The sequence below is a fragment of the Diadema antillarum genome, unplaced genomic scaffold (assembly GCF_040938485.1).
Source record: "Diadema antillarum isolate AM-2024a unplaced genomic scaffold, OU_Dant_1.0 seq00000049_RagTag, whole genome shotgun sequence".
Classification (NCBI taxonomy): Eukaryota; Metazoa; Echinodermata; class Echinoidea; order Diadematoida; family Diadematidae; genus Diadema; species Diadema antillarum.
In genome coordinates, this window is record NW_027271158.1 from 1,254,592 (window position 1) to 1,279,622 (window position 25,031).

Genomic DNA, 25,031 nt, shown 5'->3' on the forward strand with positions numbered 1-25,031 from the left:
TGAGATCCTTTACCGAAGCCAAGTTAGTGATGACTTGGTCTTGAATCTTAATGAGAGTGATCTACAACTGCTTAACCATCCCAAGATGTCACATTAACACCCAGAAACAGTGAAATCAAATGTCTTAAAAAGTCCATTCAAAACATTTTGACTGTTTGATGTATTGATAGAGTTAATTGAATGGTTAGTGCATGTACCTCTTATTGTAATCTGCCAGTCTCCATACCCTGCAACAGGATGATAATCCCATGATTACATTGTACATACCTGACATTTTTGTAAAGATGTTAATTTCAATCTCAGCTATAACCGTTTGTTTCTTCCAAAATTGTAACCAACAAATTGCCATGTTGTTTGTGATTCTTGTGAGTTTAATTTATCCCCTATCGAAAGAAAAAACAACAACAGAAGTTTGATACAATGTAGCAATGCTGCATTTGTTAAGCTGCATGTTTCACGCTGGAAATGGCAGATGTTGAAAACTGGGGGAGAAAAATGATATGGGCCGTGATGCAAGAAAAGGGCCACAAACACCAAAAAACGGAGTAGAGGTTTGACAAACAAATACTTATGCAAAAAAAAAAACCAGAGATCAGCTACCGGTATAGCTATCTGCGCGCACATGCGTAGACGCATCAAAAAAGTGGCAGGATTTGTACAAAACTTGCCTTTTTCAATGTCATAATTGGGGTACCTAGGAGGGGAATTTCAGAAAACGGTTTACATATCTAAATACTTTAGAATTCATTCTTTTACATGGTAGTGAAAACTCAATTTCAGTATTACAAAAAATGTACATGCCCATGGGCCCTTTTCTTGCGTCACGGCCCATGAGTGCTTCATAGAGCAGTCAATATTTGAGGAGGGAAGTCCTGTTTGTTTTGAATGAGTATGATCTAGTACATGTATGTGAGGTTCATTGAGAAAGATCCAAAGCAAATAGAAGCCACATTTGTCATCTTGTGTACATTGTATGTCGGCAGACAGAAATTCATATTTTTTATGTGAACAGATACTCCATACAAGGAGCTCAGTTTTGTATCTTGTATTTATGTGTATGTTTGATTTCAAATATCTTCAGAAGCTCTGTCCAGTTCAATATGAATGAAAATATGTTTGGTTTGACTACTGCCAGGAGGAATTCGGTCATTTTAATTTTTCTGGTCAGGGGTTGGAAAATCATACTATTTTGCAGCACTTTTATCGATTATAACCAGACACACGCACACATAAAAAGAAGTTAATTGCTAGGAACAATTACTCTTTTGTTAAAAAAAGACATTAGCGTAGGATTTAATAGAGTATTTCCAGTTTTTTTTAAATAATTTGATTGGAATATGTGGACTTGACCTTATTGTTCTGTAAGCCATTTTCCTCTTTACTTGAATAATGAAGAAAGTTAATTGACCTTAGTGATTGTTCCTGCCTCCTATATTGTCGTGTATTGAAATGGACTTGAGTTAGCATGCACTGGAGCTGCTGTCTGTTCAGGCCAGCAGCCTTTGGCAAGCCAAAGCGTTGTCAGGGGCAACCAGAATATAGTGATGAGTTTGTATGAGAGGGAAACGACTTGTTGAAGGTAGTTGGCAGAGTGCTGACCTGAAGAAAAGCTCAGTTATCACACAAGCTTTCTTCATCCATCATAGACGTGATGTCATTACCACTTTGATTCGAGGAAGTCTCGGCATAGTATCAGTGAGCTTTGTCAAAAGTTTATCATTTGAAATATGAGACTGATGCCACTACTTGGTTGAATTTGGAGCCAGCTTCCATTTGTTGGCTGTTTGACAATGCTTTCCGAGACTGTTCCAATGAGGGATGATGCTGTTCCTGTTGTTTGAAGTACATTTATATACCTGTAACAGCCTGGGCCTACATAGTAGGCTGTCAAAACTCGCTGTAATTTTTTATCGTTGTCACAAAGGGCATCCAAGCTGCTTTCATCATTCTTCTTCATTGGTGGTTCTCAGCCTTTCTCTCAGAAATGGAGAAAAGGAAGATGGCATTGTTCACGGATTTCAGAGTGTATTTACCCAGGCCAGGCTGCCAGGCAGATGGTAGCTTGAGGGGAGCTTAGGGTCGAGTCATGTCCAGACATGACAAGAATTTGAAGAAAATTCCAGCAGCAAATGATGTCATCAAGTGTAGACCAAAAAGGAGAATTCTTCCTATTGCATATAACTGTAAAAACTTGAACAATGGCGGCGCTATTCATTTTTCCATAACAATGTGTCAACAACGTTGTGCCAGTGCACAGTGTGAGCTGTATTTGATCATTCATGAATACAAACGTACATGAAAAACATGGAGCACTATCTCTATCTCCAAACTACCTTTAGTTGTGTAGATTTTGTCAGCAATTGATGCACTTTGGGAAAAGAAATATGAAGTTATAAGCTCTGAAAATGCGTGTTCTCTTGTGAAATGACCATATTTTAGTCATGATAAAAAGGGAAGTATCACTTTCTTTCATCAGTCACCTACTCTGAGTAGCAAAATTCGAGAAAATGTATGTATATCTCATGCTCTCAGTTGGTAAAGGTTCACAGGATCACAAAAAGGTGTGATTTTTTGTTGTTGACTAGATCTATGTGGAGGAGTCAAAAAATAAGTCTCAGCATTCTGAATTTTCAGCAGGACAGGTGGGTGATACTTGATCAAAACTCTACCAAGAGCAAATATGAGATGGAAAAGTGATAACTCACTAGAGAAAATAACCTAAAGTCTTTTTGCTACCAATATAACATCTTCAAAATGTATCGAAGTTGATACGTGTGCCATTGTATTATTGACCTCTTAATTAATGGATAATGTTGGTGGTGAGTGAGAATTTATAATGCACCAATTCTACCTATATCATATAGGTATCAATACCAGTATGCTCATGGTGCAGCTTAGGAAAAGTCTGGATTTGAGTGTTTCCCCCCAAATGGATATATGGTCCAGGGGCTGAGGGGAATCTTCTGCCCAGGTATTCAGATCGATAGGATAGGTCACATCTTCTGATTGCATTCGATTTGACTATTCCCATTAAAGTTCACTCAGAATGCATGTGCGATGCAGACACACTGGGACGATACAATAAAAGACAAAGGGAAGACGATGGTGGCCCCAGCGGCGAAGCGGTGAATTGAGTCGACTTTAACTTGGATTCTTTGATACGCCGAGTGGAGAGCGATTAAGTTCAGACATCTCTGACAACCAAAAGGGAGGCAGATTTTTCATCGCCATTGTGCTCTTCCCGATGCTCTTGCCAGCAGCCATTATAATATGGCATTCTTACCACAAATCCTATAAATTAGTGCGCAAAATGATGACACAACTTCTCAGCATTGCTGAACTTGGTGTCTCTGAGTCTCTATCAGTATCACGGACTAGCTGATTAGATTGTGTCCCTATTCAATGATAGAGAATCGCATCTGTGATAAATGGTCCCTCAGATAACTTCAAAGAATATTTTCCATAATATGCCGACAGAGTTCTTTTTAATGATGTAGGGGGTTGATGGTCTGTTCTCACCCTACAAAGGAACAGAAAGCAATGAGAACTAGTACTTCAGAGGTTTTTCTTCAAGAACTATGTTGAATTTGATATTGTTGAGCGTAAGAATATAATATTTTCTCAAGAATTAAGCTTGTTTGTGTTCTACAGTTTTGTTTTATTCAAGACTATCAATTAGAGCTATTCTTTGTAGGTATCCATCAAACACAGTATATCATTCATTTTTACTTTTACTTCAGAGATTAAGATTTGTGTGCTTCAAAGTCTACTGATTTAACCAAATTATGTAGAACTGTACCAATGAGAAAAGAGTCTTCAAAATGTGTTGGAATCAATCAGATCAAATCAAATTATTAACCATTAATCATCAGCAAAAGACTGGCTCTGCATATACACAAATCACTGATTGTTTTGGTCAGTCTCTCTTCATGAAGATGACTGGACTGGTACAAATGGTCAAGATATGTTATTTTTCAATATTTGGGGATTTTTAAAAAAGATTTGAATTATATTTGATTCTTTACATGCATCGCATTCACTCTTTCTCTCTTTTATATCTCTCCTTTGTCTCCAGGTGACGACTTAAGAGTGTGTCCGTCCGGGTATTCATGTTGTACGATGAACATGGAGAACGAGCTAACACAGATTAGTAGTTCAGCTTTTGAAAACGTCGTGTACGAAAAGAGCAGTATACTTCGGGATTACTTCATTCGTAGGGCAGAAAGATTTGACAGTAAGTACAGTACTCCACGTCTTTTTCGTCTTTTTATTTCTGATGTTGTGGTGGAAGCATAATCATGTTTCTTTTCCTTTTTCTCTCCTGTATCAAGAGGAATGGCTGGACTGTGCTTGATCCCATTCATTCAAAATTATGTTAGTTGTGTAAAGTCTTGTCTATATAGTTTAGGTAAGAAATCTGCTTCAGAGTAATGAAATGACACAATACCTGTGTTATGATTGCAATGCTTGTGTAACAGTTGGATGACCTGTGTTTGGCAGGCATTTGGGACTTCAACAGACCTTGACTTTGGCTTCCAACAACAACAACAAAAGAGCAAAACAAAACAAAAACAAAACAGTTCCTGTTTCCAAACATTCATATCTAGGATGCGGTATTGTTAATGAAGTAATCGACCAGGAGGCGGTTAGTTGATTGATTTTGCACTCTCCTCCAGCCTGGGCATCTAGCTGATCAGGTAGACACAACTTTTTTGAGCCAAAAACAGAAATCAATTAACCATGTTGCCTGGCCACTCTCTCTCTCTCTCTCTCTCTCCCTAATTGCTTTGCTTGGAATTTGCATACAAATAGTTCATGTTGTCGGAGGGAAGCTCTGCTCTTATTCTATCCTCGTTGACTCACGAGATACCCACCAGAGTAAATGTTGTCGTTACGATCATCTGACACGTCTGGTGCTATGGGAGATAATGCAGCGAGATGTTCTCATCATTCGATAACATGCTCTCTGTGAAGTTCTAAACTTACAAAGTGAATAAAAAGAAATGACACTATGAAGATCGACCTACATTTTTAGATGGACAACTTGTACTCATTTGCAAGTTGTCATGGTTTTAGCCAAATTTTATACATATTTTGGCAATAAGTGTCAACAATGAGACATATGTCAAATTTCAGCTTGAGCTGGTATACTAGAAGTCAGTATGCAAGACATGAACATGTTTATTCCATCCTTTCACTTTCTGTTTTTTCCTGAATGCTGAAAGAGTGTTTTATTTTTCCAGAAAATATGAGCAGCAAATCTTTTAAGTCATGTGAGAAACACCAAAAGATTCAGCATGTGAATTATTCAGCTATAATTGGGTTGTAGAGCCCAAATGGCCCGTAGCAAACCCGGTCTTCAGGCTAACACCTGACTTGGTATATAATGGCCACATTTACTATGCTGTTTGCCACTTAGAGTAATTATAGTTCATTGCCGAGACTGTAATTTTTTGGTGATTACCCACGGAGACCTTGAAATGGCCATAAGTAGAATTTTATGGTTTGATTGATGGTTAATGGAGACTTTTAGACCGTTCATAGTTCAAAGTGAAGCGAAACAATAAAGGGAAAATAATCGTCTCTATTTTTGTGGATTTAGAGAGCCTGTAACTAAAACTAAGATTGTAATTATGACAGAATTTTGAATCACCAGAAAATCACAGGAAAACATATGACATAGGTGCCAATTTCATGACCATATGACAATTTATGAGACCAATAAACATGTATATCTTGCTTAAAAGACGCATTTAGACATTGTGGTGGTTCAATTTCAGAAATTTTTGATGATTACTAAGTGGGCTGTATGATCTAATTGATGTCCAATTACCTTCAAAAACTACATGTAAAGCAAACTTCTGAAACTTATTCTGTCACTCTCAAAAAAAAAAAATCTATGAAGAAGTGCACCTTTTACTGAACGTAATGTCTGGGATTTATCAGGTGGGAAATTGGCTCGCTCACAAATTGTCCCCATTAGAAGCCGTACAGTGACTCTGCATAGTATTAGCTTGAAGGACCACACTTCTCAGATTTTTGGAGTGGAACATGTTGTAGATGTGTCCCTTTAATTTGCTGTTGACAATTCTGTTTTGAACAGTGTTGGGAGTTGACCTCTCTTCACACTGAGATCCAGAAGCTTGTCTTCTCAAACTTGTGCTCATGTCTTTACTTAGAACATGCAAAGTCATTTCCAAGTCAGGTGAAGGTCAGGGTCAAACCATAAATCAGGGCTGTGAAAGTCATTTGCGGTCTCAGGAGAATTGTTGTTATTGTTCTGTAGTGTCTATAGTGTGCAGGAAGGCAGCTTCCATGTGTGTGTGCAGAAAGAGAGAGAGAGAGAGAAAGAGACAGAGAAAGAGAATGGGGGGGGGGAGATAAGAGATCAGGTGTTCGTATGTGAGTATGTTTGTCAGTATGTATGGATTGAGTAAAGTGTTAAACCAGAAATGTTGGTGTGCGTGAAATTTTCGCAAATTTTGCGAGTAGCCAAGCGTTGGGAAAGTAGAATGCATGCAAAAGTTTTTGTCTACACATTTACATTGAATGGCAGTGGCATTTTGCAAAATTTGCATACCTTGAAAACGGCTGTCGGCGGCATGTAATTCATGAAAGTTTCACGCCACAAATGTTTCTGGTTTAAGAGTTTGTGCTCGTGATGGTATGGAAGTTTGATTTTATTTTTGCTTCTCAACATTTTTTTATTTTAATGGGGATGTCTTGTGATCTTTTTCATTGTGCACAAGTCACAGTCATCCTGGTAAAACTACAAGTAATTAACATTTGAGAATGTTTCGCAAAGTTTTCCTGTCAGCTCACACTGGCAGGTGCAGTTTCTTGAAGTCCCAGTTCTAGATAAGTTCTCCAAGTTTGGGTCACCGATGCACGTGCGCAATGAAGAAGAAAGCATGTGCTGTCTGACAGCTTGGAGGGCATTGCAAACAGAAATTGGACTGGTCATGTCACAAAATTTCAGCTGCATGTGTTCAGACTGCAAAACTTCGAGAAGATTTGTGGGGCTTCAGGAAATTTCTGTTGTAGTGGGATGTTGCGCTGACAAAATTTCAAGAACTTAAACTTTGAGAAGTTTTGCCAATGTGACTGTGGCTATTGTGATATTGGTAGCTCACAGCTGCTCATGTGAATCCTATGAGAGAGAGAGTTTTTTTTTTTTTTTTTTTTTTTGAGAAACCTAGCTGAAGTAAAAACAATGAATCATCAGAGTTATGTGACTGTCTTTCATAATTGCTACCTGTGAGGGTAACCATGCTTGTGTGCATAACATGCTCCTTTAAATATTTACGAGGAGGCCCTCAGATCTAACTTTGTGATATCATGCAGGTTATTGCCAGGATATTATTGTTTTCTGATAGCTCGTTCATGATTCATGGGTGATAAAACATTGAATTATGGCTGCCTAAAAGGCCAATGTTTGTTATCCTTTTCCGGCAAGACTCTGGTGCTGGTGTTGAACTTAAAAACGTACCGGTAAACTACATTCTATTGCAGACTGAATCTTAAATCAACTTGATTGAAGTTTTTGCCAAATTCCCTTTTCGTTTTTCAGCTCAAGGGTGTTAGTTCTGTAGATAATCTTTGTCAGAAACTACATTTTGTAGTGAATGAAATCTTCTCTCAGACTTTGAGAGAAATATGAGAGAAAACTTCACACATTTGGAATGAATTTGCAAAATTCCTCATAGCCTTGTACACTATAGGGCCTAGCCTTAAGTGTCCTCTGTTGTTTTAAGTGCTGTTAAGCAGTTTTATTATGATGGTTTTTATGTTTCCTATAGCATTTCAAGATGATTTTATTTCAAGATAATAACAAAACCATAATAAATTTGCTGGTTTGTATGTTTGAAGAAATAATTGAAGTAGTTACAGTAGCTTGTGATGCCATTTGCAACCTGAACCAGCATGCTCTTTGTTACTGGTGTTGATCATTATCCTTATGCCAACAGCTAAGATGAATTTGTATACCGATAAGCTACTGTAGCATGAACTTACTGTATTTTGCCAACAACCTCTTACTTCATACCATTCAGCGAGATTCCAGACATTGCTTTTTAAAATGGAAATATGATCATATTGCTGGAAAGACATTGATTGATCCGCATTCGTCATGATGTTTGTCCCAGGGTCTGAGACCATGGAGTGAAATCAAAAGAAAAAGGAACATGTGCAGGAAGGGATGTGGGGAAATAAAGGAAATCTTGAAAAGGAAGTTGTTGGCATGTATTACAGAATAATATTGGTTGCGCCGTGTCACTTTATTCCTCATCTCGAGCCGCTTGACAGGTGCAAATGGGGTTTCAACAGTGTTGCATGTTTCCCATGAAATGGAGTCATTATCCAATGATATGCCATTGATTTTTACTTCATGTGTTAATAATGTGAATGCCCGCTGCATGGCCTGTTTGGAATGGTAATGGAATTATATTTACTTAAATGGGGGAGGGGGGGGTTATGTAACGAGGTTTTACCATCATGACACATCTTTGTAGATCATGATGCACTGTTTGCCATACTAGCCTTGCTGCCAGCCTTTTTTGTTCTATTTTTCTTCACCTTCTCCAGCTCTGAGTTCTATGTAACAGCAATGTAAATACTCAGCCTCTGTCTGTGCAACAACACCCAAGTTCTTGATATTGTACCATTATAAATCAGCACTGCATTGGCAAGTACATGATAGTAATGGATGTATTTAGGAGGAATTGAGATTGTTGAAAGGCTGTGAGTGATGAGGACTTCAACTTTAATTAATGAAGACAAGAAGTGAGGTTGGGAGGTGATGTCATAAACCCACAATTGAACTCTGAATTCTCTTTAAAGGGGAAGGCTAGTAACTGATCAGTGGTAATCAGTGGAAATGCTGGGAGATGATTGTTCCAATCCTTATAGGATTCATTCAAGAGTACATTGTATATCTATTGTTGTGTGAAAATTATTTGCTTCAGAATGGTCTCATATTCAAGTAATGTGCAGTTTAATGCCCCGTCACTGACCAGGGACGCTTACCTGGAAACATTAAACTGCTGATTACTTGAATGTGAGACCATTCTGAAGCAAATAATTTTCACACAACAAAAGATATATAATGTACTCTTGAATGAATCCCATAAGGATTGGAACAATCATCTCCCAGCATTTCCACTGATTCCCACTGATCAGTTACTAGCCTTCCCCTTTAAAGAAGGAGGTGAGAAGGGGACTTGCTGAAAACTAGCCAAGGTGCCCAATGGTCATCTCACCTTCTTGCCTTTTTGCTCCAAAGAAGGTGCCAAGTTGAGCTTTTTAACAAGTTGCTGTCCCGCTATCCCACTCAGGGTGCTACATAACTTTATTTTACCACTTGCCCGGTTGGGCAAGCAGATTTTCAATTTTACTGCAAAACACTTGCCAGAACATTAATTTTACTTGCCTGAAAAGAAAGTCTAAAATCATCGGGTGCCCGTGCATTGGCCGCTAACACAATACAAATTGTATTGCGTTAGCGGCCAATGCGCGGGCACCCGGCGAAATAGAAGGACATAATACAGAAAATCATATGTTAGTCAAGGGTTTAATAAAAACACAATCATTTGAATAAACAACAAACATTGACTTGCTCACTTAAACACAATGGATTAACAAACTTGGTCTGATCAAGTGTTGCCGTTGCATTGCTTTCGGGTTTCTTCATGAAAGTGCTCAAAAGTTGCTGAAATGAAATATAAAGTGCATTGCATCACTAAAAAGCCATCATCTTTGGGCTTCTGTATGGCTGACTTTGTGGGTTTGTTGGGGGAATAAGTACAAAAAAAAGGGTGCTTCAAAACTTTTTGCTTGCCCAATTCGGGCAAGCATTCATTCTCATTGTTCAAAAATACTTGCCTGAATTTGATTTTCACTTGCCCCGGGCAAGTGCTTATGTAGCACACTGCCACTGCACATTTCATCTTGCACATAGTCAGCCTATATAATCGAAAGGATGTGGATAGCAATCTGTGATGGCTTGGGTTCCTGCAGGTAGCTTTGGTTTCTGTTTGGCTGGGAATTCCCAGGGGACTGTATTGCCACAAGCATTAGCTGTATGTTGTCATGTGAACAGTGGCTGGTACAATTTCCCAGGTAATAAGTCGATGTCATCCTTTTCATTGTAGTGAAAACTTGAAGCTATAAGAATGAGGTAAATGTCCGTGATAGTGTTGTGGAAGTGGTTGAGCTGTAATCTCGTGGGAGTCATAGAGAATGGCAGATTACCCCTGTAAGAATGTTGTGGTGAGGAGCTCGACAGTCATGCATGGTAATGACAATGACTGGAGGCATCAAGACCAGGGTTAACCCCCTCAAGACCACTGGCTGAAACTCCCATTGAAAAATGTATGCAGTAGTCTTGCCTCTGAGTGTGATAGGGTTAACCTACCAGTGAACATCTCCTGTACAATTGGCCTAGGTTGTTTGTAGTCCAGGGCAGCACCAGAAAATTACAGAAATTGGCTTTTGCAATCTTCTTCGTGGAGGATTTTATGTCTTAGTGCATTGGCTGGCATTGTTTATATTTATGTAGTTAGTTTCCTGTTTTACTGCCCTTTTGTTTTTGTTGTTGTTGTTGAGATTTTGCACTTTCTAGGCCCGACTTCCGGCTGAAGATACGAAGATGGCGTGTCATATTTTCTATATTGCGTTACTGAGATTGGAGGGCGGTCTGAGCGGGGCAATCGAAATTCCATCACACTTGCTTCCATAAATGCCCCGTTTAGAGTTCTCCTCCTAAATGGTTTTATGTCGCGCTTGCAAAATAAGATTGGTTTTCCTCCACAATGGCCGCCTTTTGTTCCGAATGCGTTCCATGACTCCAGGGATACTCCGGAGCTTAGGCGCACGCACAAAGGCGCAGAGTCGTCAATCGATCAAGTTGACAGTCGCCGGGCTTTGTGCCGATTGTTGGTGGGGGCACTTTGTGCGTAGTGTGTGAAATGAATGCCTTCTTACGCACAGACGATCAAATAGTCTCTCCCTTTTTGTGTTAGGAAGCACATATATTCCTCTGTAGTGACTGTCCTGATATTTGGTGGTTGATTTAAAGAAGGCAAGGTAGAGTGGATTGGGTGTAGGGTTCTGCCGAATAATAGGGAACGGAAAGAAAGAGAGCCCTCGTGTATGCCAGATTGAAGGATGGGGAGATAGAAAAGGTAAAAAGAGAGAGGGTCGGTGCAGAAAATATCCCGCGGTGTTGAACTTACTCCCCTCCCCTGCGTCATAAAGGCTCTCCAAACAGAAAGGAAAAGACCCTTTGTTGCCCGTGGATGGTAGTGAGTCTACTTGTTGGACTCACACAAGGGGAAATATATCATGTTCTGCAAAGTACCCTACCTACGCCCGGCAGAAATAATCAACCAGAACAACGATGCCTGAAGAATAGAGGGGGAAAAAAAGGAAACGGGAGTAAAGTAGTATTTGGTGTAGGTAAACGTGGAATTGGTCTTCCCTATTTTCAGGCACATTTGAACTTGACATTTAATGTAAACTACAAATTGCCTTTTCTGAAGATGAACGCCAACACACGGCAAGTTGGACCCCTTTGATGCTAAATTGAATTTTGTGGCTTTTTTTTTCTTGTTAAACAGCTGTTGGTATGGTCATATTGTCTCTGTACTTGTGAGATTATGGATTTTGGTAATAATCATGATAATGGCTTTTCTGTCGCTTAGCTCCTTTTTTTTTGGGGGGGGGGGGATTTGATGCCTATCATGAATCTTGGTACTAAAGTTAGTACCCCCTTCTCTGTCCTGCGATTTCTGTCACAGTTCATCAGTCTTCAATCAGTCTTCAATACTAGCATATGATTTGATTGATTTTGATTTTAGTTGATTTGTGTTAAGTGACTGTCTAGGGGAATTGAACCAGGAAGCCAGTGTGTGATAGTTTATAGTCTTAACTACTGAGCCACCTCCCATTTCGAAATAAGAAAGATTATACAAATCGTTACATTTGTGATAAGAATGACTTCAATAATAATAATGATGATGATGGTGATAATGATGATTGTGATGATGATATTAGAAGAAATGGCAATAATAACATTCATGATTATATGGTGGTATACCCAGGGTAACCTCTTCAGTATTGGTAATGCTGCGTTTTAAAGAGACTTCGTAATGGAAATATGCATGTTGACTTGCATTGATTCAAAATACCCTGATTATCATTTATGTGGCCAAAAGAGTATGAAAATTTTCACTATATTTTTGTAATTGTTTTTTTTTTCAAATTACGAGAATATGCTCACAAAAAACCTTTGAAACTAAGATTCTGTCAGTCACTGGTAAAGTACTACTATGATTAGCAAATAGACACTTGAATGGACCTTCTCCTAGACCAAGTATAACTTTATATATGTATGGTCTATTTGTTTCCCTGCAAGGTCTTTTGATCATCATGCTACGTAGTAACATACAGCTGTAGGAACATGTAAAATTCCTTCTCGGCTGGGGCAATCACGTCTGAATTACTGTGGTATTATACTATGGTAATTCACTTGGTACCATTCTCGTTCATGAAATACCATGGTATTTTGAGACCCGACTGTAAACCTTTTTGAGGTAAGCGCTGTGCATACTCATATCTCTTATGGGAAGAAGACAGGAAGTGCGAAAGGTCACATGAGGAAACACGCCCCTATACGGTCGGTGATGTTTCATGACACAATTCACAATCAGTGATCTTGTAGGCCTATGTGTATTTCGAGCAGAGTTTTAATCACCACATATAGATACCATGGTATTTTGCAGTGTACAAAAGTATTTCAGGGTGCACACTTTCCATGTACAGCTAGTCTTCCTGACATGCTCTTCCATGAAAAAAAACAACAACAAAAAACAAACTAAAAAACCTCTTAGTAAAGGTCACCTGGAGTGATACGGTTGTACACTAATTCACCAGTGCACTGCAGGCCCCCGTCAAAGTTTGGGAACATGACCTGCCCAGGGTCAGTCTTGGAAAACCTGCTGACAGTTGGTGGTACGAACAACACTTACCAGAATTGGGTCACCAGCAATCGCTAAATCTTTGCACACACAGTGCTCACTTAACGTCATAAGAACGGAGAAGTCTGTTCGCTGATGATTAATTCAAAAGTTCTGTAATTTGGATAAAAGTTTGTTGTTTATGTGCTCAGAGCAGCCGTGCAATCATTGCATTATATATACAAATATTCTTGTTAAGAGAGTCCAAGAGGTGATGTGTTGTTGAGAAATAATTTTCAAACGAACAGCCTAACATTCATGTGCTGATTTTTTTTTTTTGTTCAGTTTGCAAATCTACCTCACTTCGCTTTCAGTACTTACCAATCATTATAATGATAATGATAATAAGCAAGTAAAACTCATCTTATTGATAAGATATTCTATTCCAAAAATACATTTCTGTGTCATTTGATCCTTTGTAATGAATACATGAATTCTTCTTAATTTGCAAACTTAATGACAGGAGTCAATCACTGGTATAGTATACAAAACTGGGGCACTGGACTGTAAATTTTATTCCCCTGAATTCTATAATCTCTGGTAGGTTGGCGCAAGAGAGGAGATACTAGGCTTTACCTCCTGGGGGAAATTAAAGGAAACGTTCATTTTAGCTGTTTCTTTGTGTATAAACCGAAAACTACTTGGTGTAAAGTTATTTGATTTGTTTTCTTGAGAGCGTCATTCCGTTTTAGAAGAAGCGGTGGGTCTGTTCCTGCCAGGATACGAGACTAGCGTGGAAGTTAGGAAACAAATCACATTTCCCTTCTACTTCTTGACTTGAAACCAGCGCCGAATTTACCGAATTCCACCTGGGAGCCAGTGCTACCAACAGGAGGTCACATGACTGACACCTGGCTTTGTTATTTCAGCCATTTTCTACCCATCATGCTCAGCAGGAATCTAACGAGGATCACATGACAGTGTTGAACAACATTTCGGGGGTGTTATTATTCCAAGTGAAGCGAAGAGAGTTCTGGCTGTGAGAAAGCAGAGGAGAAGAAAGAGGAGAGGTTTTTCTTTCCTTTCTTTTGTGTGTCTTTTGTCACGGCTGAGGCAAGACTTGAGTATTATTTGAAGGATTCATCACCATGGCAACAAGCTGTTGGAAACACAAGTTGACCCTTAACCTCTTACAAGATACTGCAGATGTGTTCATATGCTTTTTTACTTTTTATGAGTGATAAAAGTTTGAGGAGAAAGTCTCATCCACGGAATATTATTTTGATGGCAGGCTGTGATATTTTTGATGGGGCAGGTTGAACAAACAGTGAAAGGAGATTTTAGAGAAATTTGACAATGAAATCCAACGAATGTCTAAATACCTATATTTGACACATGACAATGGTTTTCCTAACGATAACATGCTTGTGTGAAGTTTGTAGGCCTATGTGGACTTCAACTTAATTGCTCCTTTTGACAATAAACAGACAGTGTTTGTGACAGTGGGATCTATTTTATAACTGTGTTTACTCTCATAAGCCTTCACTGAAAGTTTCAACTCTTCATTTTACGTCAAAGAAAGTGTGTAACAAACATCCTCCAGGATCGAAAGTGATTCTTTGCGTACAGTTGCAGTCACACAGTGATTTCTGTGAAAATTTTAACAATGAGCTCTGCACCAGCAACATTACAGTCTTGTCATACGGGGACGTTCAGGATGCCCAATGGGTAATGTGCTTGCGTGATTTACAGAAATTCATATCAGAGTGCAGATATTTTCGTAATCTCATTGTATAAATCTTTTTATTTATCTATTGTGTTCACACCGCTGCCTTATGCGCAACCACTTACTCTTTGTGCTAGCGCCTAAGTTTTTCAGTAAAATCTCATAGCGTCAACTTTGTCTAACTTTTGCCAAGGCATAGCTCTGTGAGGTCTGCCATGCTGTGCGGACTGCCCCGTTTTTTCCCAGTATTCACTCCCAGCATGGGGGTAGGTAGGTTCAGAGTAACATAAGAGTGGGCAACGCTCTGCCTCACTGCGAACATTCCCCAAATATCTGCCACAGTTGTGCACACACATGGCCCAGGACACGCCAAACCAGCGCTGGGACACGAAACAACATTGGTCAGGATTGGGTTTCTACCAAAAAGCCTCTGTAAGAAGAACAGTCCTTAAGGTCCCCCCCCCCCCCCAGTTCATACCAATGATTGAATTTGGCAGCTAGCTGCAACCAACGACAATATTTGGATTCACACTGATGCCAGTTAACGTGATTCAAATCTCAAGATTTTTGCTTGTGTGGACATAAAAATCTCACTAAATAGCGCAGTTAGTATCGTGATCCTATTCTTTGGAAATCTTGTGATAATTTCTGAATTATTGCAATAATTTTAGAAATAACACAATAGTTCACATAGAAGAGAGCCTGTGAACGTTTGAACAAAAAATCTTGAGATTTTTTTATCCCGTCGTCAAAACACACGTCAAAACAGTGCATGAACAAAAGGGCAAGGGTCACCATTTTGGTAGATTTCGGACCTGGTTGACAAATCATTGTGATCAGCAATTAGCAGAATATTTCTGTCACATCTAAAAGAGCACAAAAATCTTTTCTTTTTTTTTTTCATTGAGTATTTATTGGTAAAAAATAAATGCCATTTACAGCAAAGAATAAAAAATCAAACGAATGACAGAATCACATAATAAAAAAGAGCAGCAAAGAAAAGCACAAAAATCTTGATGTTTGGATCATGATCGACATCTTGCTATTTTGTCTGTGTGAGTGACAGTAGTGATTGTGATTGTCCCACATACTGTGTCAAATAGATAGAGAGGTGAAAATGACGCAATATCCACCTCATGGAAAGGTAACACTTATCACCGAGTATGTAAAACAAGCTGCAATGAAGATATTATGGTATTAAATTGAAATTATGATAATTGTACGTATAGATGCATGTGACACAACAAATGTTTATTAGCAGATTAGAAAGAGCTAACGACTGTTGGCATTTTAATTCTGTGTAAGTCTTTGTGGTGCATTGTATCTCTAATTGGAACTTTTTGATGCATTCAAATCAAATGAACCAATTCGGAATTGATAGATGCTATTCTGGATTTTCCATGACCAAAGAGTACTCTGGAAATAGATCGTCCTGGGCATCGATGAGAATGATGATCAGTAAACTAACTTCCCTGTGTCCTATTGAGACAATGGCAATCAAAACACATTTCTTGGAAGTTGAATTCATATCCTGACTGATCAGTTGTTGGTAGAATTTTTGGGAAGTAGCGTTCAATCAGAAACATCCAGTACACTTTTCAAGTAGAGGAAGTAAGCTGTGCTAATTTTTTACCACTGATGTTTCATGACCAAATCATGTAAAGTGAAATTATTGTGTCGCAGAGCACCAAGTGGTAGAAATAAAGGTGAAATAGGTGTGAAGTTTAAAGTTCTGTTTCCTTTTTAAAATGTGAAATGGGGCATAGAAAACATTGAGGCTGTGTGAAACTGGGAGTTTCAGGAACATTAGGACAATCTGGCTGAGTTTGAGCCTAGGAGGCTGGATATCATGTATCGCTTTTCTTTTGTGGATGGGAGAACTTGTCTTGCTCCTTGCGACCTCTGAAAGTGCTTCCTCTGAAAGTGCTTCCTCTTCCACCTTAAAGGGATGATTCAGTTTTGGTTGAGATGGGGCTTGAAGTTTCCAAGGTTTGTTTTTTAATGATGATTTTTTAAGGGATGATGAGATGTCTTATGAAATATGAGCATTTCTAAGAGGAATTTAAAGTTTGTTTGATGAAAATTGGTTTAGAAATGGCTGAGATATCCAAAACAAAGCAATCCTAATAAAAGTTGGGTCCCACCTCACTTCAAAACTGATTTTCATCAAATAAAGTTTGAATTCCTCTCAGAATTGTATGCTTTTCAACATTTCATAAAGTAGTTTTTAAGTATCTCGAAAGAGTTAAAAGCTGAATTCTCACAACAACCAATACTATACAATCCCTTTAACCCATTGAAGACTAGTATTGAGAATACTCAGGCAAGTGTGTATGGGAAATGCATGTTTATGGCAAAATCAGCCTGTCCCTAATGGGTTAAAGGTATGGTACAGTTTTGGTTGAGATGGGGATTCAGCTTTTAACTTTTTATGAGATAATTAGAAACCACTGTATGAAATATTTTGAGAGCATATAGTTATAAAAGGAATTCAAACTTTATTTAATGAAAATTGGTTTTGAAATGGCTGAGACTTCCAACAACAAAGTGAGAAACGAAGTGCTCGTAATAAACGATGGGTCCCAACTTTTCTTAGGACCTCTTGTTTTGGGATATCTCAGTCATTTCCAAACCGAATTTTGTCAAATCAAATTCCTCTTTTAAGGATTGCATGCTCTTTCATATTTCATAAAAGGTTTCTGATTATCTCACAAAAAAAGTAGAAACCTGAAACCTCATCTCAAACAAAACTATCCATCTCTTTAACTAGAGTGAGAAGGTGGTAGGGATAAGGAAGGTATCGGCAAGTGAGTGACTGGGTGGCTACTTGTAAGCCCTTGTCGGCATCCATTTCAGATTTTATTAATCACTGTTCCACGTTAAGAAAATTGTCAACAACGTAGGACATTTCATTCTTCTTGAAGGGGTGAAAAATGGCTGAAGATATACATAGGGATATGAATAGAAGTGTTTGTGTACTGGATTGCGTGGAATTGCTTTTCTGTAAGCAACTCATCAGTCTGTGGTGTTATTCAATATGATATATTTTCAAAGGGAGTCTTGTAAGATTTTTAGTGATATTTTTAGCCCAAAAGAGGTCTGAAAAGGTCAGGCTTTACCTTTGCCTGTGTGTGTGGGTGGCTATACTCGTTCAAGGAAATGCATAATAGTTTGTCTAGGGTTTACCCTTGTGCATTGTTTGCTAATTTGTGGATGGAGTGCTGATATCAAGGGCAAGCAGGATTAGATGGTTTATTGATCACTGTAATCATGATAAAACAGAGGGGGATTTATTCCTCACCAGTAGGAAACCATCAGGGATTAGGAGATAACTTCCTGAACTTTACAGCCCTGCTAGCAATCTCAACAGCACATAGACAGATTTGATAGCAGATATTTGTTTCACAAGAAATTGACTCCCTGGTAGTTCCTGATGAATAATTACAAACATGCCTATTAATTCTTCAATGTGATGAGTAGCAAGATTGAATTTGAATGAGAATTTTTGTATTATATTGATAAAATTATCATTAAAATTGCATAATTCCTCTTTCACAGTATATAAGATAATGATCACAAGGACAATTACCCCCCCCCATTTCTTTTTGTGTCCACTCCATAACTTCATCCTCAATTGTCCAATGAGTGTTACAGTTTGAAACTAGAGATTGTAATTTGTCATCACTGACAAATTAAGGTGATCCGATCTTTTTTTTAATCAATGATTCAAGTCCTGATCGCAATAGGCATGACCATGCAAGTTTCATCTGTGGTCAGAGACATTGGCCGTGTGATGTTTGGATTCTCATTTAGAAAAGGGAGTCATATCTGCTATCTTTGGTACCAAATCTGTATACACTATAACGAAGATACAACAAGTACATATGACCTTTGACCCCACTTTGCACAACCTAGATGACATCTGAGCAAAAAGTGGTTATTTTGTTAAATGATTCTTGTAACATGATCTTTGCGTGTGCAAAATATGGGAAAGATAAGACATGTATTCACCAAGATACAGGATGAAACATTTGTGACCTTTGACCCTAATTTACATACCCAAGATGTTGTCCGATCAAGTAGTTGTTATTTTATGAAATAATGTACGTGACATGAACTAAACATGTGCAAAATATGGGAGTGATAGGGGCTGTTTTTCTTGAGTTATTGCAAAGAAAGTTGCAGAAACATAGAAATATCTCAATACATCGAAGATAAGCTTTAATTTCAACCAAGTTTTTAACATGATTCCGACATTGTATGAAGAAAGGAAGGCACACATTCGATAGCGCACAGTCTCAGCTACAACATATTAAAATCGAGGAGAAATTCACCGAAGGGTAAGTGAGCTAGTGCTCGATAAAGACAATCATGTCAATTTTCACATTTAAAAAAATTCCCTCCCATAGAGATACCACGTCATAACGAAGATAAAGAAAGAAGTACATATGACCTTTGACACAACTTTGCATAGACAAGATGACATCTGAGCAAGAAGTAGTTAATTTGTGAAATGATCCTTGTAACATGGTCTTTACGTGTGCAAAATATGGGAAAGATAGGATATGTATTCACCAAGATACAGGATGAAACATTTATGACCTTTGACCCTAATTTACATACCCAAGATGGCGTCTGATCAAGTAGTTGTTATTTTATGAAATAATGTTCGTGACATGAACTAAACATGTGCAAAATATGGTGGTGATAGGGAATGTTTTTCTTGAGTTATTGCATATAAAGTTGCAAAAAGAAAGAAATATTTCAATACATCGAAGATAAATTTTAATTTCAACCAAGTTTTTTGACGTGATCCCGACATCGTATGAAAAAACGAAGGGCACACTTACGATAGCCCAAAGTCTCCGCTACAACATATTAAAATCTTGTAGAAATTCACCGAAGCATAAGTGAGCTAGTGCTCGATAAAGATAGTAATGTCAATTTTCATTTCCAGAAAAACTGCACTGCCATAGAGATTACACGTAAACTGGTCAAATTTGACAAGGTTACTTTCAATCCATTTTTACGAGGTGATGCCGTCATTAAATCAAAATTGTGTTTTTACATTTATGAAAGAACATTTCATAAGCTTCAACATATTGAAATTTGGGTGAAAAATGGCAAAGGATAAGTGAGATACGCTCGAGTAAACTTGGAATTTGATGACGTCATTTTGAAAATTTACTTTTTTGACTTTATTAAGAAATTTGATATCTTTTAATCATTTTGTCAGCATAGCCAACCCATGAAATAACATGTACAACTCATCAGCTTTCAGAATATGTCAAGAAAATGGGGGGTCACCGTCCATCCTGACGAGTAAAATCCGATTTAAAATTGGCGGTTGTTTGGCATAGTTGCACTGTGTATCCCCATGACGCACGCGCGGAATTTTGAGTTTGACGGGCCCGTATGACGTCATATTGAGTCGGATTGACTTGAAACTTGGTAGAAATATTCCTTGACATTTTGGACATCCCATCCGTGTAAAAAAACTGAAAATTTCTATTGCATACTAGCTGTGCGTGCGAATATGTGCGCGCGCGTACGCGTCCGTCCAATTTTTTCAATTTACATTAAAAAATTCCATTCCATTTATGAGATATGCATGAAAATGTGTTTTCATATAATGACGTCATAGTGACGTCACGGTCGACTGATCACTATGATTTTACTTGCGCTGTCGTCTTTGCGACATGATACATATATGGTATAAGTTTGACATTGATAGGCAATGCACTTTCTGAGCTAACTCTTGCACAACTTTTGCGGAGAAATAAAGAAATAAAGAAAGAAGAATAAAGAATCAGTACAGATACAGAAGGTGATCCGAGAGGATACTCGGATCACCTAATTATTAAAGCTAGACATATCTAGGTGCAGTGAGCTTCTTCTTTTTTTTTTTGAGTGTGAATGATGACAGGTTACTTTCAAGTACTCAAAATGTCATTTTTCAGCCATCTAAATGTTCAATGTCAAATATGTGTGTTATCATCATATTGCTTGTGATTTAATCATTTGGTTTCTTGTGTTTATAGTAACAATTTTCCTTGAATGATGACCAATGACTGAAAAGCATTTTCCCTCTTTTGTCATTGCTGATGGCAGTGTGCCTTGACTCTCATGCCAGGACAGGTGTGACACTTTTGAAGTGACTGGTCAATGGTCAAGGGATTTGACCATTGGAATAGACTCAAATTGTCTTTTGAGTCATGTTGTGATCCCCCCCCCCAAAAAAAAAAAAAGAAAAAAGAAAAAAAAATGGAGATGCATGTCTTTGCAAGGCGTGAGAGGACTGATTAAAACTGGACTCAAGCTATTGTTTGAGGTCACTACAGAAGAGCTAAATGACTCAGGGCTCTGGATTTGGCCTTCGTTAGCGGGGAAAGAAATGGCCATCTGTGGCTTGAGATCCTTTGCAGTGTCCAGCTAAACAGGAAGACTTTGTCCATAAGACTGACCAGCAGGATACTCATCTACTTTTTATCAGTTACATGCCTTCATTTAAACCAGACAATGGATTTTGTTATCAAGTTACATGTTGAAAGCCAGAAGGTTATTCACACCATGGAAAGTCCATTTAATGATGTCCTGGTTCCAGACTGACAAAATTAAAAATGATAGAGAGATAGGAGATTGAAAATGAATAAAATGTATAATTTATGGATGAATTGAACATCTTGGGCAGTAGCATGGGAATACATGTACCATGCTATGGGGAGACTGGCCTGACTTGGAGATATTTGGGAACTTCCATAACAAAATTTATACAACTTTATTAGTAACCTCTTTGTAAGCACACACACAGCTGCATAATCTCAACTGGAATCGAACGTTATTGATAAAGGTATACTTCACTGCACACATTCGCTGATGGGTATTTCTATTCCAGCACGAGCAGGCCTATGCTAGTTGTGTTATTCAAATGTACCCCGATGGACAGTGAATGAAGAAGAATTCAATCTGGTCAATCCACTCTTCCCACACTACAGAGTCTTTGAATACAGAATATACCTCGATGCGTCTGTCGAGACAGTGTGTGAGAAATCTGAGTTCTTTGACCGCTTTATTATAGCTGAACAGGAAGCCTCATTCTTGTTGACATTTTGTCTATTTGATCACACGTGTCCATGTGATGTTTTAGTGAATAACTTAGAGAGGATGAGTAATGAAATGCCCATGTCAGATACAACTGCACCAAGGCATTTAGATGTATTTCTGACTGGAGGAATTTGAAGGGCAATGTGTGAGCAGCTGTTTTCTTGTGTTCCAGGAAGGAAACTAACCATTGATGCTGCGGTTTTACTATGGTGTCGTTTGTGGGGAATTTTGATGAGGAAAACTGCTCCTGAGATTTTGGTAAACATCCTTGATAACCACGTAGAGCACTTACTAGGATCAGAGGACTGTGAGGTTCACGAACAGACACATTTATTTATCCTGCCGATTTCCTGGCATTGTGACATATTTTTTTTTGTGTGTGAACAAATATTCATTAGATTAATGAGACTTTTTTACTCATAATTATATTACACTGAAAAAGAATGCTTTTGCAAGTAGAAATTAAGGAGAAATAGATGTATTTCTCTTTTATTTTCCCATTGACCTCTGCATGTTATGTCCTTGTAGCAGTTTGATTGCATATACTTATCATGTACAATATTCCCTCTGCTTTTATCATGACTTGGAAGGCTGAATTATCTATGTTTTTCTTTCTGAGAATACAGAAACATTCTCAGTCCTGGCTCAAAGAAAGACAACTGTATATTTCTCTATCCGTCCTTTGTTCAATGACTGTTTTCTTTCCAAGAAAGTCGATTTTCATCATCGACTCGTATAACTGTATAGTATTCTGGAAGTCATGTGATTCACATTGACTGTCACATGACCTCCATACTGTGTGAACAGGCCGTGGGGAATTGGACCAGTGACAGAACCAGTGGCATTGTGTCTTTAGCTTGTTGCCACAACAGACTTCTGTCTAATTAACTCCTTTGTTCCTTTATGCTGTCTGTCTTTAATTAGCTTTGTACATTCCAAGGTACCTGTAGTCACTGCACTTTTGATTGAAATGAAATTCAAAGAATGGATGCAGTGAAGTAAAAAACACATCTAACTGTTGAGATATTCCAGAAAGAAGGGTGAAATGAAGTGTAAACACAGATGTTCTATCCCACCAATGGCCTTACCTGTTATGTGTTTACTACTATGGTGATGGGCAATGATCATCATCTCATGAAAATTACAGTTAACTCCTCAAGTTCATTTCAGAGCACATTCAGTGAGGTGTAGAACATACAGTTATACATGTACCGTGGTATCAAGGGGACAATTCAGTGGATGGCTAACTGTGGCATGTGTGTTATGTCATCATTTTCAGTCTGTAGCCATGAAGTAGACTGGATGCCCATTGATCAAGGGGTGTGTATACAAGCTCAGCAAACTCAGAAGGATTTAGTAATGTATACCACTTCAGATTAAGAAGTAATAGCCACTGTTGACCATGCAAAAAAAAAGGCTTGTTTGATGAAGTAAATGGTAGATTAGGGCAGATTAAGAGAAAACCAGGAACAAGGAACTAAGTGCATTTAGGACTCTTTTTGATAGAATGATGTGATTGTGAAGATAGATGTACTGTGAATGTTGTGTGGAAATGTGGCTGGCTGTAATTAATACACAATTTCAGAGAATGAGTATGTCAACATGATTATTTAGAATTGTTAAAAAATTTGTGAAGGGAAAATTCAGCAATTGATGAAAATTATTTGATTTGATTTGATCCAACTTTTGACTCCTCACAGGGCAAAACAGTTGCAGGTTCTCTGATGCCAGTTTAGTGATGAAAAATGTTAACCCAGATAATTCATGTTTTCATAAGGCATGGGCATCCATTCAGTGATTGTTATCACTTGATTTAAAAAAGCTACAGCTCTATCATTCTCTGTGAGTATTTACTCCTGATAGTAATTCTCATCTCATCAGGGTTCATTTGATTTGCCAAGAGAAAAGAGCAATTCATTACTTGATTAACAATTCATGATTTGCGATCATTCCATATGTTACGAGGAATTGACTTAATATTGAGGACATCTCTATTATACATCAACGGAGGGGGATGCTTTAATTGAATGTAGGTGGAAGACAAATGTCTTCATAACAAATGATGCATCGTGTGTCACATAATGCAACACCTCCCGCAATCATCGCTCCACTATTTACCCGGTTCCATCTGACAGACACGGGGTTCATCATCACTCATCCCGGTATATCTTGTCTCCCCGCTCCTGTTTCATCCTCGGCCAACAAACCCCAGGTATAGCTCCTGCCTCCTCATGTTAATGGAGGACACCTCCTCGTGCCCAACCTCAACCATTAGCAGTCATTACTCCTTGATGATGAAAATCTTTTCTTTCTTATCACCCATTAGGTTCACCCCCCATATTACAACCCCCCCCCCCCCCCGAAAAACAGATATATTCCCTGAACCCCCCCAACACACACACACACAAATCTTCTTTTTGATTCTGGAAAGTAATTAATGTCTATAATATGGCTTTGCAAGAATTTTTATTTTGATATTCAAATTAATTATGTATATTTTTAATCGAAAGAAGAAGAAACCCTTATTTTATCCCATCACAAGTGCCTCTATCTGTATTGAAGCTTCTGTGATGTATCATTTTTCATTGAAAATAGAATTTTGTCTAGGAATTCTGTATGTTGTCACAAGAGCTTCTAGTTTCTCTGCCCCCTTGTTAGGACCCTGAGTGAAAATCCCATCATTCCTTCGTGTGTTTTACTCACAATACAAGACATTTGCCTTGTTATACTTCCTCTATTCTCAAGAACTTGCATCCACCAAACCCAGCACCAAGAACTTTTATCTCTTTGTCTTCATGTGGGAACAAAAGGGAGTTACTTCATGTTTCAAGTGGATTTGGCTTAGTGTTTCATGGTCAAGAGAGAGTATATGTCAGTTTAGTTAATTTTGTTTTGCTTTTGTTTTTATTGTTGGCATAGTTACAAAAAGTATGATGCCACAGAGCAGCATTTGATTTAAATAAAGAATATAAGACTGTTCAGCTCTTTTCTAACAGGAAAATAATTTATGTAACTGGCAAGGACACGTCTGTGTGGTAACCATCTTGTTGAGCTTATCAAATGCATAAAATTTAGCTTCTCGTATAATGCTCCAAGTGTCTCTAATGCATATAAATAGCAAAATGCTTTATGTTATGAGAATGCAGGCTTATGATATAGGCCTACAGATTTTACTTTGTATACTTACTTTATTTTAACCCCATGATGATATAGGATGATGCCTGTTCATTAACTGAAGCTTGTGATCT

The 25,031-nt window shown here is 38.2% G+C and overlaps 1 protein-coding gene across 1 annotated transcript in view; it reads left to right on the top strand.

Annotated features, from left to right (window-relative positions):
* LOC139725566 (glypican-6-like) overlaps positions 1 to 25,031 on the top strand; it is a gene marked incomplete at its 3' end in the record, with an annotated part of 108,571 nt that overhangs the window by 35,571 nt on the left and 47,969 nt on the right. Inside the window, exon 2 of the mRNA XM_071636655.1 lies at positions 4,076 to 4,234. Coding sequence (XP_071492756.1) covers positions 4,076 to 4,234 — 159 coding nt within the window. The remainder of the gene's footprint in view (positions 1 to 4,075; positions 4,235 to 25,031) is intronic.